Here is a 13,716-nt window from a genome sequence, read left to right as displayed (position 1 = left end):
ATCATGAGGAAGTTGCATTTTGTAGTGGGAGTACAAATTGAGGCTGAAAAGTATCTAACAACACTGAGAAGAGTTTTTGCTATTCAAAATGAATGCTTTTTGACAGTGACAGATAAATGTTTTACTTTGTGTATTGACAACATGTACTGTATCAGAACCAATAAGGAACGAAGTTGGAACAGGAAAATAGAGCATAAACAAGCTTGCCAAATGGGCAGGGTAGAGCTTTCAGCGACACAATTAATACTGGAAGACAACACTTGGGGAAAATCTGTGATGAATTATATATTTAGTTTTATCTAGCTATTTATTTTTAAGCTAACTATTTTTGATCCTAAACAGAATTCACTTTGCATCACAATCCGTGTTTACATCTATTCCTAAAGTATTATTGAGGAGAAACCCATTTTAAAGGAAATTGTTACTCATTACATTTTTAATGTGCTATCCTTATTGTTGTATGACCATAATGGTATGTAATTTTTTGGAGATAAAAGCATAATTTAGAGATAAAATTAAAAATAAACAAAGCCAAAAAAGTAACTTTGGTGACCTGTAACTTCCTGCTCAGTTTACTCAGTTTACTGTTTGTGTGAATGCAAAAGTATGTGCATTTAAATTCTTCTGTTTTTATTTAAACTGGCAACTTGACACGATACCAATACCCATGCAAACCAATGAAAATGATGAGTGACTTCTTAATTTATATTTATATTTAGGCTATTTGACACAAATGTACATCATGGGTTGTTGGAGAGAGAAAAAAAGAGGAGACAATTATATCAATACAAGAATATCTAGGGGCTTACATTCAAAAGATGCCTTAATGGCATTTTACTGATGTGCATTCCAGGGATGTTTGATTTGACCAGGCAATACATTGTTTCATAACAGGCTATTACAGATAATTTAAGAATTTACAGTACATTATAAGAAGTCCAATAAAATATTTTGGATGAAAACTGCTTTAAGTATACTCTATGTTTATATGCATAATTTGTTGCATTAAGTATGCATACAGTATTTGCATAGCATACTGTATTTTTAATTGTTAATCATTTATGCAAGATTTACTGATATTCCTTATCTTAAAATCATTCATTCTCATAGATCTTCCAGCTCCTCCACATATATAGTGTAGACACTGCGCCATCCCAAAGTGCTACTGAAGTCACAGTGCATTGTGGGTGCCATCACCCAGGCCTAGAAAGACTACAACAGAAGTGAGAGAAAGGGAGAGATACATAAGGGCAGAAAGACAGACAGTGAATGATGCAAAAAGGGGAAGAGAGGAGAGGAAAGGGAGTGGCAGAGAAAGGAGAAGAAAAAAAGTGTGATAAGGAGGAAATGAGTGATACAAATCATGAGAAGGAGGGACACCGAGAGAGAGAGGGGGTAGTGAGAGATGGGAGGAGTCTGAATAAGAAACCCCACAAGACTGTTTTGTGGACTGCTGTTTGCTGAAGCAAAGCTCAAACTCCATTTGAGCAATCCATATGCAATTTACTAGATTCCATCATCCTGAGATGTAGAGTATACCCACGTCAGTCAGGAGGACCCTTAGCATTCCTGGCACATGCTTCAAAGCCCACAGTGAGCCACTGAGAGGCTTCCAGCACTAGAGCAATATTAAGACTTCACCAGACACCTCTATGTTTGTCACATCATTTTTTTCTTCTTCTGAGGTGTAAAAACACTTCAAGTGATGTAGAATAAGGGTATGTGAGAGACACACACGGGTAATGTTTTAAGCAATTTGCTGAAAGTGCTGTTGATCTATATGCCTGTGCAGAATATTTGAGGATGGAAGGTTCTGTTGCATATCTGTATTATTTCTATTAGAACAAACCACTGAGGATTTCATGTGTGTCATGTTTGTAAGCATGGCAATGCAGTCTAATGTTACTGGCTCTTTGGCCTTCTGCTTGGCGTTAGCCTTGGCACTGGATGTTCGGTGTTCATTTGGTGACCAAAAGAATTAAAAAATTAAACCTACTTCCTGGCCCACTGCTTGACCTTCATTGATGTAGTTGAATTGGAGGTTAACAATGCTGAAATAGAATATACAAACTATTTCCCACCATAGAAATTCAGGACAAGCTATCACCCTATGAATTTGTCTGGGTTGTCTTGGAAAAGAAAAGACTCACACACTCACTCACTTGATGCTCCAAAAAACAAATAATAGTATTTATTTAGCCATGAGTTTCGAGCACATCGGTCTTTTAGAATACTGGTCACTATTGGAACGGGACCGGGCACCATGCATGCAGGAGGATGCGAGGTATCACGGAGAGGGTTGGGCTGGCTGATGAAACCAGCAGTCTGCCTAATTCCCTCTGTTCACTAACATCTTAATGCACTGTGTGCCGATGGGCTCTGTGCGAGACTGCTGGAGGTGGGGATTGGGGGGAGGAAAGTGCCGTTCATCATCTTCATTAATGCAGTCCTGCTGGGGGGGCGGAAGATAAAAACGGACAGGGAAACCACACCAGAGCTACTGCAGCGCAATCAAATCCCTTAGTTTCAGTGGCCACGAGCGAAAGAAACGGGCATCGGTCAGGGAGAACGTGTGCTGCTGCACATGAGTGATGGAGCTCTCTTCTGCAGCATAAGCTACGCTCACTGCCTCTCATATCCCTCCGTAACCACAAAGCAGGCCTCATATGAATTTCTTGCAGGTATTAGACCTAAATGAGATGCCCCCAAAGGGCTCACACATTATATACAGTGTGCTCAGATCCCTTGCGTATGAATCTGAGTGTTTGATGATGAATGAGATGTGACTAGATGCACAGTACTTTCTTTCTTATCCTGCAACATTAACTCTCAAACGGCAGAATAACCAAAGGGAAGCAAATTCAGTGTGCCACCTCTTAAGAAATGCAATGTGTGTGTGTATGTCTGTGTGTGCATGTGTGTGTGGCTTCGCCTATCAGTGTGTGTATATATGTGTGTGTGTGTGTGTGTGTGTGTGTGTGTGTGTGTGTGTAATTTTAATGTATTTATGTATGCTTGTGTGTTCCTATGGGAATTTTTTTTGTTATGCGCATATTTCTTTGTCACAATAATTTATGGGTTTCAGTATACATGGACCAATGGTAGACGCACACCACAAAATGCAGTGGGCTATCAGTTTATACATTCAACAGCTTAAAAAAAACCAATCATCATGATTATTGTCAAATACACTCTCACAAACAGTTATTTTGAAATGATGCACCAATAAATAGTGAAGCATCATAAAACGACAGGATTTCCACTGGCTTCTTTTCTCATAAACATCATAAACAGCTGAGTTCTGAGGAGCACTTGACACACCTAATGTCTCTGTTGTTCTACCATGGTGCACATTAGAGATGCAATGGGTGTGGAGCTTCGGCAAGGACCCACACCCCTCTGCTTTTACAAATAGGCAATAAAGCAAGCTGGATGAATCCATGAGGCTCGATACTCCGGGGCGAAGCAGAAGAAATTCATTTACTCCTCCTCTGCGGCAATACCCTCTGGAGGTATGCCTCCTCTTTCACCTCTATAAACGTTTCCATTGTGCCAATAAGAGCAAGGCCAGTTGGCCATCTTCAGAGGGATGACTCAGTATGAATTCTTCAAAAGGGTATTTTAAAATGTGCTGAGGACCCACACTGCTTCTTCTGAAAGCGTCCTTGGTTCCCAGCCTTAAATGTGGACATGCTACTGGTGTAGACTTAGTTACGCATTGCAAACATTGAGAGTACTGGTGGATTTTATGGCCACTGCCATTTTTACCACTTTCACATGGAAACAACCCGATTTTATCCTGAAATAAGGTTAGATTAAATTATTTTCTGATGGTTTAATTAAGTTCAGGGGTAATTGAATATTTAATGTTGCGATGATTTACATAGGGAGGATATTTCACTTGTGATACTCCCCCCCACAAAAATATATTTCTGGTTATGGACCTGCATCTCCTTCAATACATCTCATCTCCATTCCCATTTAACTAGTGAGGCCACTGTGGTGAATTAGGCTTCTTTTTAACATCCTTTTGTTATATTGTCTGCATTTCTTCCTACTTCTTCGCTGGTCGTGTGATTCCAGATTTAGAAACCATTTACAAGATACAGGTCATCCATCTGTCTCAGACACCTCAATTGTTCAAAGTTTGGAGGATGTCAAAGTGCATTATAGCTAACAACACCTCTGTAAATTCTCCCCTTGTTATAATACAATCACTGAGTAATACCACAGCAAACTATTTCCCATAATTTGAATTTAAAATTCAGGGAGGAATATTCAGCTGGATATCATTTTTTATATATTTATAATAATAAATCCTCATCTAAACTGGCAGTGGAAGGGACAGGCACAATAACAGCAAGAAGCACACACTCCTGTGTGGAAGAATGTGTCAGCCCAGCCACACCTAATATTTAGAAGTGAAGACTGTCACAGTAAAACATTTCTCCAACGCAAATGAGCTTTCGGTTTTATAAGATGGTCTGTGATTTCCCTGAGGCCCTATGTGAAAGACCACACTGGATAGAGAAAGAATGAATCAATGCTATTGTCACTGCGGCTAGGTAATTGATCTCATCAGAGCACTGAAAAGGTAGAGCACCTGCTTATGCGGGCTCACGTGTCTCCAAATACAGGGAGCTCAGGGAGAGAGCTTCTCCTCATTACCATGCTGTTTTATAACACCACATGGAAAATAGTTCCCAAGCAGACATTATGTGCTATGCAGGTATCTGAAAGCTTCAGTCATTAGCAACTGTGTACATGCTGAGAGACACAGCCAGAACATTTGGTACAGCTTCTGAGAAATTGCCTAAAAAGAAAATAAGAAATAAGATAAACACACACACACAGACATACAGTGTATATATATATAGAAATTTATCTATACTTTCAGTATTTAAATGTAAATGTAATATTATCCAGTACATTCTGTGCAGTTTCTGTACTCTGATGATTTAAAAAAAAAAATGTATATATAGACCTATACATTATATATTATGTGTAAATATTTTATATGAGACTTTGCATCAGTTCAAAGCTTAAACATTCCACACTGAATGTCACTGGATAAAAATACTAGTTACTGTAACCTTTAGAGAGTGACTCATGTTTGAGTGAAATGAAAAACTGATTACGTTATCTCACTCATTCTCAAACGAGAGGAATTCCACTTTTAAAACTTCACAGTGAAGGAAGGCACTTTACCATTTAATGCATATTGTACATTATAGTGTCCCTAAAGTACCATTCCAGTTATGTTTAGAGAAACACCTAAGGTATTTGCAATTTCTGCAGCGATCACTTCCTTTATTTGGGTATGTGTGCCCACTTCAACTGCCAAAGGTCACATAGTTTGGCCTCACGAGGGCACTAAAGACAATTCTAGCAAATTCAAAAAAAATTGATGCACTTTTCCAAAATGTTCAAGGTGCCAAAGCATGACTTGACTGGGGAGTGTAAATCCAGGCAATATAACAATATAACAGCTATCCAAAGTATAATGGGCATAAAGCACTTTTTGAGGAATGAATTACATCATTGAATATACAGTATAGAGTGTGCTACTCATGCACACTCCCATATTTATTTTTTTATGGGTGGGACTTTTGTCTTTTAAAAATGTGAAAAGACGCAAATTTGTGGGGGAAAAAAAAGAATTTTATCTCTGGTATCTTTTGTTGGTATTATCCCGAGACAAGTAAATTGTCAAAAGTAAAAGTCAAAATCATAGATATATGACAAATAATTAGACGTGCTGTTTTTGTGGATAGTAGAAACAGTCACTGAGTTATGGAAGAAAAGAAATGATGGAAATTCTGCCTGTGGCAGGGGTCCTCCTCAGAGGTCACAACCTGAGAATCAGACCACCTTCAAGGGTTAGAACATCCTTCTCCAATCTACAGTTTTCCTTCAGGACAAGATGCAAGCGCTAAACAGAGCAAACAATGAACTTCTCCTGCAATATATATAATTTTTCCACAGACAAAAAGATTGATGGTGTTGATGATAATGTAGATGGTGATCATGATTTTGAGATAACGACTACAGCTTCTGAATGTGGTGCCAGTCTGACAGACTAAGCTGGCTTGATTCTGCTCCCTTAAAACAGAAAGCCAGGCTGCTTTGGCCAGATTCTTGATTTTGGGGCTCCTTCCATAGGCAAGGAGAACCAGCACAGCGCCTGACGAAGCAGTGCAGAGTAAATATTGTTGGTGAGATATTTTCAGTTTGGCTGGTTCTGATGAGGGAGATTTGACCTTTCATGGGCTGGCACATGCTTATCAGAGATAGGCCAATTCCTGTGTTCAGAGTTCATATTCACATAAAAAAGAGGTATTACTTTTGGCCAAACAGGAATTCAGTTCTAGGACCAGCTCAGTGGGACCCCCACTCAGAGACCCTCTGAGCTCACAGAGAATAGAGGGAGAGCTCCAACTGCTTTCAGTTATTTTCTGGCTTATTGTTTTGCTGCAAAACCATTTGTTACAAACATAACTGGCACCATGTCCATGTTCATAACTGAGGACATGACCATACCTTAGCTGCCTTTCCTGCCGCACACTGATGATTACTGGGCTTTCAATTCAAATTAGAATGCAGTGGTTTTGCAGTGCCAATTCTGGCAAGGTTGTGTAACTAAAATTTCCAGACAACTTACATGCCCATGTTCCTGCAATAAATCTAAATTAAAGTTGGTCTGGAGGGACCCAGAAGATGTATATCAGTTCACTATGGACAAGAAACAAATACTTCATATTGAATGCTGTGTCTATACATTAGGCTTTCATAATGAAGATTTACTTATGATTCCCAATTTAACTCATCCACAAAATGAGACTTGTGTAACAACGTCCACTAACATACATGTATACACATGGGAAAAGAAAAACCATGCTGTAGAATTGAGCCTTGCAAATTAAATGTGCAAAGCAAGTTCATTCACGAAACTCTTGCTGCAGCAAACCATTGGTTGGCCTCAGCAACTACATGTTCTTATACTCAACCAATCACATACATGCCAAATTTTCTCACACTCAACCAATCGCATACACACATCACTAATGGAGCAAGTTTTTAAACCAACAGTCAGACCTCTCCAGTGCTTTTCACACTGAGTTAGCAGCAACACATTTGTTTTATGTGACATTAGAAAAGCTTTATCAAAACCTGACTCAAAATAATGTATGACTTCAGTATAACATGATGTTTCATTTTAATGCTGCTGCTAGCTCTTCTCTGGTCAATCCAACAAAACGGAAGCATTAACTTTTATCATCAAACTGGAATAAAAATAAAAATTGGTGTTTATTTAGATCTGTGAGACCAGAAAGGAATGAACCAGTGTGAGTCAGCTAGGAACCGTACAGTACTTCAGTATATGTATGTTTGTCAGTTTCTGCTTTATGTTTGTCATGTTCTTAACTTAAATGCTATTTATATTTGTGTATGCTTCTAATATGTGTGAAACAAGCACACACAGGGACTTGTGTGGTTAAGAACACAGTTTCTGCTCAAATAAGGTTGACAAGCAGGCCAGAGCAGTGTCACATGCCAGTGTGACACCCCTGGGAGGGAGATGAGGCAGTTGTCGCATGGAGAGAGAGAGAGCACATCCACACCACCACAAAATTAAATAAACTAAACACCTTCACCCTCACAGGTTCCAGGCAAAAACGATAAACTAAAACGACAAACTAAAATAATAAAAACAAAAGAAAATAAAACCCAGCAACAGCTATTCAACTCGTCGCTGGGATCCGCTGGCCAACTTTTCAGTTACCAGTATCTTTCTTTTTGTCTTTTGTGCTCGTACAAATAAAAACTTAAAAACAAATGCTCTCTTGGTCTTGGTCCCGAACAGTGGAGGAAAACACCCCTTTAAGCACCTGGGCTGATTAATTAATGCAACCCAGGTGTGTGTGCTCTCCACCAGCCAGTGGTGCCGAGACCGATCTGGTTCACTGCCGGACCGAATGCCACAAACATATATTTCAGTACGTGGAATTTACAGTCAGTGTAAATTCACCAGCCTTTACCACACATTTAGCATGTTGTTTTAATTACTTCATGTAGTGTGGTTTTAAGCAAGTAAATATAAAGCTAGTTTCCACTGGGATGTGTTGGACCTAAAAAAAATCATTGCAAAATCATTGCATTTTAATCCATGATAATTTAAGTGAACATAAAATCACACTGGAAAGTCCACTCATAATGATATGCCATCCAACCATATTTTCATTTGTTTCAAATAACATATCAAACAGCCAGAATCCGAAGCAACGGAAATTGTTCATTTTCAGGCTAAATTCCCAGCGGTGCCCTCCAAACACAAATATGCTAATAAATACACTGTTCATGATTTCATTGTCTGGTGGACCAATGGCAACAGCAGGTAGACAAGTGCTGTTCCAGTGACTAGATGCTCCAATTTTGACAGGAAGTGCTGCTTCACACAGTCGTTTGAATATGAAGAATTGAAAAAACTGATTTTTAGTAGTTTAAATTATATATATATTCACACCTCTCTAAGGTACACCTTATCTGTAGTTTTTCCCAGAAAAGATCAAAATACTTTCAGCACCAAGGCTGATGATGTGATCTTTTAACCAGAAAATACGACTGCAATTAACTTGTATTATCTAATCTTGGTAACCTATATTGGACAAATTAACCTTTTTATCCAATGTTCTTCAGTTTAAATTCACTCTCTTCCTGCTACCTGATTATAATACAACATACATTCTGCTACAGTGCTGCATAGGCCAGAAGGGGCCCCTGCTCTGTAGGCCTCTGGCAAACAGTGGGAAATGGGAAAAAGACTGCTGTGAATTTGTATTCATAAGTCTATCTAGAGTATGCCCACTATATATAAAGTAGCCCTGGATGGAAGGCACACAGCGACACCTATTAAACATCAGCAATGCAACCCATAGCACATTGGCTGGAAATACCTTCTCCACTGAGCACGGGATGCAGAAACCGATTAGCCTTGCTAACGGCGTGTTGAGTGGGGCTTCGGCACAAGGTCCAAACCGGTTTCTGGCACAGGTCACATGGACCAAGTCCAGCGGTAGCCCAACAGTGTGCATGATGCTGCAAAAACATGCAGGGTTCCTCCAGCAGGAACAAGACCTTGAGGCACCCTCTGAATCAAAATGGGTCCTCTACTAGTGAACGCTTTCATAAGTTGTCATGCAGACTTTCAATATAGAGAACACAGGGAATTACTGACTCTGCAATGAAAAAATTAACAAATATGTCCAAATGTTTAAAAAAAATTTTTTTTTTTATTGGTGACAGTTTACTTCACTCACTAAATGTATTGTAATTCCTAGAGGAAAATAATTTAATGGCAGTGCAACAACAACAATGTAAGTGTAGTTCAATCAAAAGTGATAAAATAATACTGATGATAAAATAATACCAATGTAAATTGCGTGAAATTAGTTTTAGAAGTTATACCTAAGTGAACTCATGAATGCATTACTCATGAATGCATTTTTGACACAAGACCTCCCTTTGGATGTAGCTGCAATATAACAGACTGAGGCCCAGATACATTCCCTCCTTAATCTGCTGCTGCACCCACTGGAAATACTATTAACCTCAATGAAGTCATCCTCAGGCAACTTCCTGAAGTGCGCTCAAACTGGGTTAAAACCAGGCTTTGAATGAGCACAATATAAAGGACTATTTTAGCAGGAAAAGAACTGATGAATAGAATCGGATGGCATAATGCAGTCATCTTCAAAGCCAGTCTGATATTTCACATTCTAACCAGCTTTGTAAATCAACAAGTAGTATAATGTTCCTGTTACTGCAGGATAGCATGGGTAACCCAATGCCCTCGGCTCCTCTCCAAGCCTGTTTGTGATATTCAGACAATGCACAAGGTTAGGTTTCTGTTTCTGACGGCTTTGGCATTCTTACACACAATCTCACCAGTAAATACACAATAAACAACTTAAGGTCATGGAGTCTTCATTCATTTTTGGTTCCAAAAATCCAATTAAAAAGTCCAAATTAAAAACATTCTCCCTAATTCTTACAAAAAGCTCTGTTTTGGTTGGGTTTACAGGGAGATGCGACATATTAAGTGCACCATGGAGACAGAAAACTGCCCTCGGTGGTCTCTCAGTAATGAGTCACCACTCACCCAGCCTCTGTCCCTATAGCATACTGCACATCGTCCACAGTGACCTAACACTTTCACTACAATGCATTCTGTTGTTCTGTTATGAGCCTGACGGCCAAATCAGGACCCTGTAGCTCCCATCAGCCAGTGGTTCTAAGTATTGATTTTTATTCCCTGTGTGTATTCTGTGGATTAAATTTCCTCCTTTGGCTTTTTTCCATATAATGAGGGCCCTGTTGGCCTTTGCACAGCTGGGCCTCTTGAGAAACAAAGTCAGTATCAGTGTCGTGAATGGGGTTGTCTGATTGGTGATGCTGCCATTGGGTGCTGGATGGGCTTTTGGATGAGGTTCGGCCTTGTTCTCTATACAGTCCCTGGACTCGTACGAGGAGCATGAGAAATAGACAGAGCAGAGTACTACCTTTAGAGTTGCAACAGCAGATATGAATGCATAGATTCCCATTCCTTTTGCGTGTTACTGCATTTTTGCAATGCAAATATCCACTGCAGGGCCTGTGCTAAAACTCAGTGGGGCCATAGTAGCACAAAAGACAGAATAACCTTAAATTTTCATTCACTGCATACATTTAAAATAGTTGTTTGTTAGTCACAAGGGACCACTTCTGTAAATACCCTGATTAATTCACATTTCTTTAAGCTGTGAAAACGTGCACATGACAATAGAGTTGCTGGTAATGTACTAACCAGTACGCCAGTCAACAGTATGTGCAACCTCTTCTAATGACTTAGATGACTTCTATTCTCTTTCTCTCTGTTATATATCCCAACCATGATGACTTAAGGTGCTTTAAAAAATGTATTTGGAAGTAGATATTCCAAGCTAGCATAACTCATTCCAAACATTCATATATATTTTGGCAGGAGTGTTTAGTGGGAGTTTTATAATTACTAATCACATCAGATTTCCAAGACTCGGTACTTGATAATGCAACATCTCACATGCTCTTTGGCTTTCATAGAAGCATTGCTATAAAAAAAACAGAAAGTTCCAAAATTATTTGGCATTTCTTACTCTGTGAACAGAACCAGGGAAACTTAAAAGTCAGTTCACTAAAAGCGAAAATAGACCAAAATGTTATTTTATCCACTGTTTTGAATTGATCCCTGGATGTTCAAATCCTGCCTTGAATGTGTTCATGAAAGCTTAAGTCCTCTTCAGCACCCAGAGGAAAAATGGCTTGTTTCACGTATACAGGCAAACATGTCCTACTTCTGCAGCCAGATTGGTGGCTTTACTCCCTTAGTAACCCATCTGGTGGTCAGGAGCAATCAAGTCTGAAGACATTCATTTTCTGTTTGTCTACAGAGCATCTTTTGTTGTTTTTAAATGACTCATCTACACAATAAGCAGCCAGCCCATTTCATGTGGTAAATCAGCTTTTCTCTAATACTATGTACACAAACATTCACAATCGCAGGCTGCTTGTTGATTCTAAAAGTGAGTTTTATACTTTGAATGTTTGAAAGAAGAGAAATGCACCTTGGGTATGGCTGTATTTCAGAACAGATTGAAATGCAAAATTTTAGAGCATGCAAAAGTTTGCAACAAATTTGATACCAGTTAAAATATACAACGCAGCATTTCATGGCAATGCAAGCACAGTAAATCATTTTCAAGGGAAATAATTCTTTATTTCTTTGTGGATAGTTGGCCTGCACACCTACTATTTAAAACAAAAAGTCACCTCTTGCACTTCTTTGGTGCTGACAGCTGAATAACAATCCATCTTTGGAAAATCCACGTCGAGCAAAAGGTAGAAATGCTGTTCCTAGACAAGCCTCGCTGTTGATTTTGGAGGATATTTCAGAATTACACAAAGACAGTTCTGGAAAGGATTTTTTGAGATGTAGCTCTCTGTTCTGCTGCTAATATTTAAATAGGACAAACTGTGCAGTAATAAAGTCAGAGGTGCAAATGTCAGTAGATTTCAGCGATCTTTTGGTTGCCACTCCGCCTAAAATAGGAAGTTTTGACAGTGATTTTAAACTGTTAAACAAGACCAGGTCATAAACCTAGTATATGGCTGGACCGGCCGACCAATGGTGTAACTTCATAACTCGGCCGACCAATGGTGTAACTTCATCACTCAGTCACTCATTCACTCAGTCACAGACATTCGCGTTTGTAGGGCTGGCCCCGCTGTTGCGGTCCAGCCAAAAATAGCTCAACACGGTCTCACAATAGAGATCTTTCATTTTGGTAGAGGAAACCTAAGGAAACCTGAGTTGTTCATAGAGACCACTGGTGCCACGTGCGCCGTATTGTTTTTGTGTCTGTTACAACCGATATGACTTGTGTGGTTTACTACTCGACCTTAATCCGATAGTCACCAGTTTGCAACCCCCGAACAAAGCCGCAGTCTGTCCAAACTGGGAGGTGAGAGTGAAGTGTGGTTTATGGGACTTCCTGTTTCCAAGCCTCTTTTGCACTTTATCAGGGCAGGCAGTGCCAATTCAGAGGGCAACACCAGGAACAGACTAATAATAAACCCAGGAGGCCAACCATATAAATTTGCACACTACAAACAAATAAATATATAAAAATAACAGCACAACCGTACCGCGGCCATCAGTTCGTTCAAAGCCTCCTCCTCCCTAACTGAGAGTATGATGTGTTTATGCGCTGCATCACAGCCTAGACAAGAATTTAATTGCTTTTTACCTTCTGGACCCACTCACAGCACAGCGGAGTTGTAATGAAAACCCTTATATGCAGTGAATCCAAACAGTGTGTCTCAATAGATCTAATATTGACATGGTTTTCCTTTATGCTGCACAAAAATGGTAAACAGACCACTTCTCTTCCTTTGGTGCACTTGCAGAAAAAAAAATCTAGCGAAAACAACTAAAGAATGGCATTAAGTTCTTGTCATCCCTCATCCACCTGACATTTAATATCTCATGCGTGCGATGTCTGGGTCTGCCACATTACGACAGAAAGAAAAAACGGCCACGCCCGGTGACCTATTCCCCCTGTTGTATTTCTAGCTCCTTCTGATCATCCTCCCCCACACCCAGCCAGATTCCCCAGACAAAAAAGGAGACTCACCAGTTCTACGGACCCATAGTGTTTCCGGCTGAATTCCCCACGCCTGCAGCCCAAGTCTTCAGAGGCAGAGCTGCAACAGAAACGCATCATTAGTGCAGCTCATCTCTGGGGCTGGAGGCCCAGACAGGGGAGCGGCAAGCGGAGGAACAGCCGCTCGCGATCGCAGCCTGTCCCTCCTAACTCCCCCCCCCTCCCCCCTTACACCCCCCTCCCCCATCTCCCCTCCAATCGCACATCCTCCTTCCGGCAGCACGGTGCGCCGGGCCGCGCCCTGTTCCAACAGCCCTGGATGTCCGCCGAGGGCAGCCTGCCACGTTGGACGATGGAGGCCGTGATTGAATTAAATATGAAGTCATCGTGTGATGGATGTAGTCTGCCTGCTGCAACTGCCTCTGTAATTGTGTTTGAGCTCCTACACTGAGACAACCTGGAGGAGAACAGGGAGCTTAGCTCTGGCCTGTCTCTGCAGGCCAGCTTACCTTCCTATTAACCCTCTTTGGGATAAAAT

General features: G+C 40.2%; 1 protein-coding gene across 4 annotated transcripts in view; it reads right to left on the bottom strand.

Annotated features, from left to right (window-relative positions):
- The window catches only part of garnl3 (GTPase activating Rap/RanGAP domain like 3), a 91,445-nt gene that overhangs the window by 52,401 nt on the left and 25,328 nt on the right, over nucleotides 1–13,716 (bottom strand). For all 4 annotated transcript variants that reach the window (XM_035390506.1, XM_035390504.1, XM_035390507.1 and 1 more), the window contains exon 2: nucleotides 13,209–13,278. In XM_035390506.1, coding sequence (XP_035246397.1) covers nucleotides 13,209–13,278 — 70 coding nt within the window. The remainder of the gene's footprint in view (nucleotides 1–13,208; nucleotides 13,279–13,716) is intronic.

Source organism: Anguilla anguilla, chromosome 14 (assembly GCF_013347855.1).
Source record: "Anguilla anguilla isolate fAngAng1 chromosome 14, fAngAng1.pri, whole genome shotgun sequence".
Lineage (NCBI taxonomy): Eukaryota > Metazoa > Chordata > Actinopteri > Anguilliformes > Anguillidae > Anguilla > Anguilla anguilla.
This window is presented reverse-complemented; position numbering and strand designations above follow the sequence as displayed.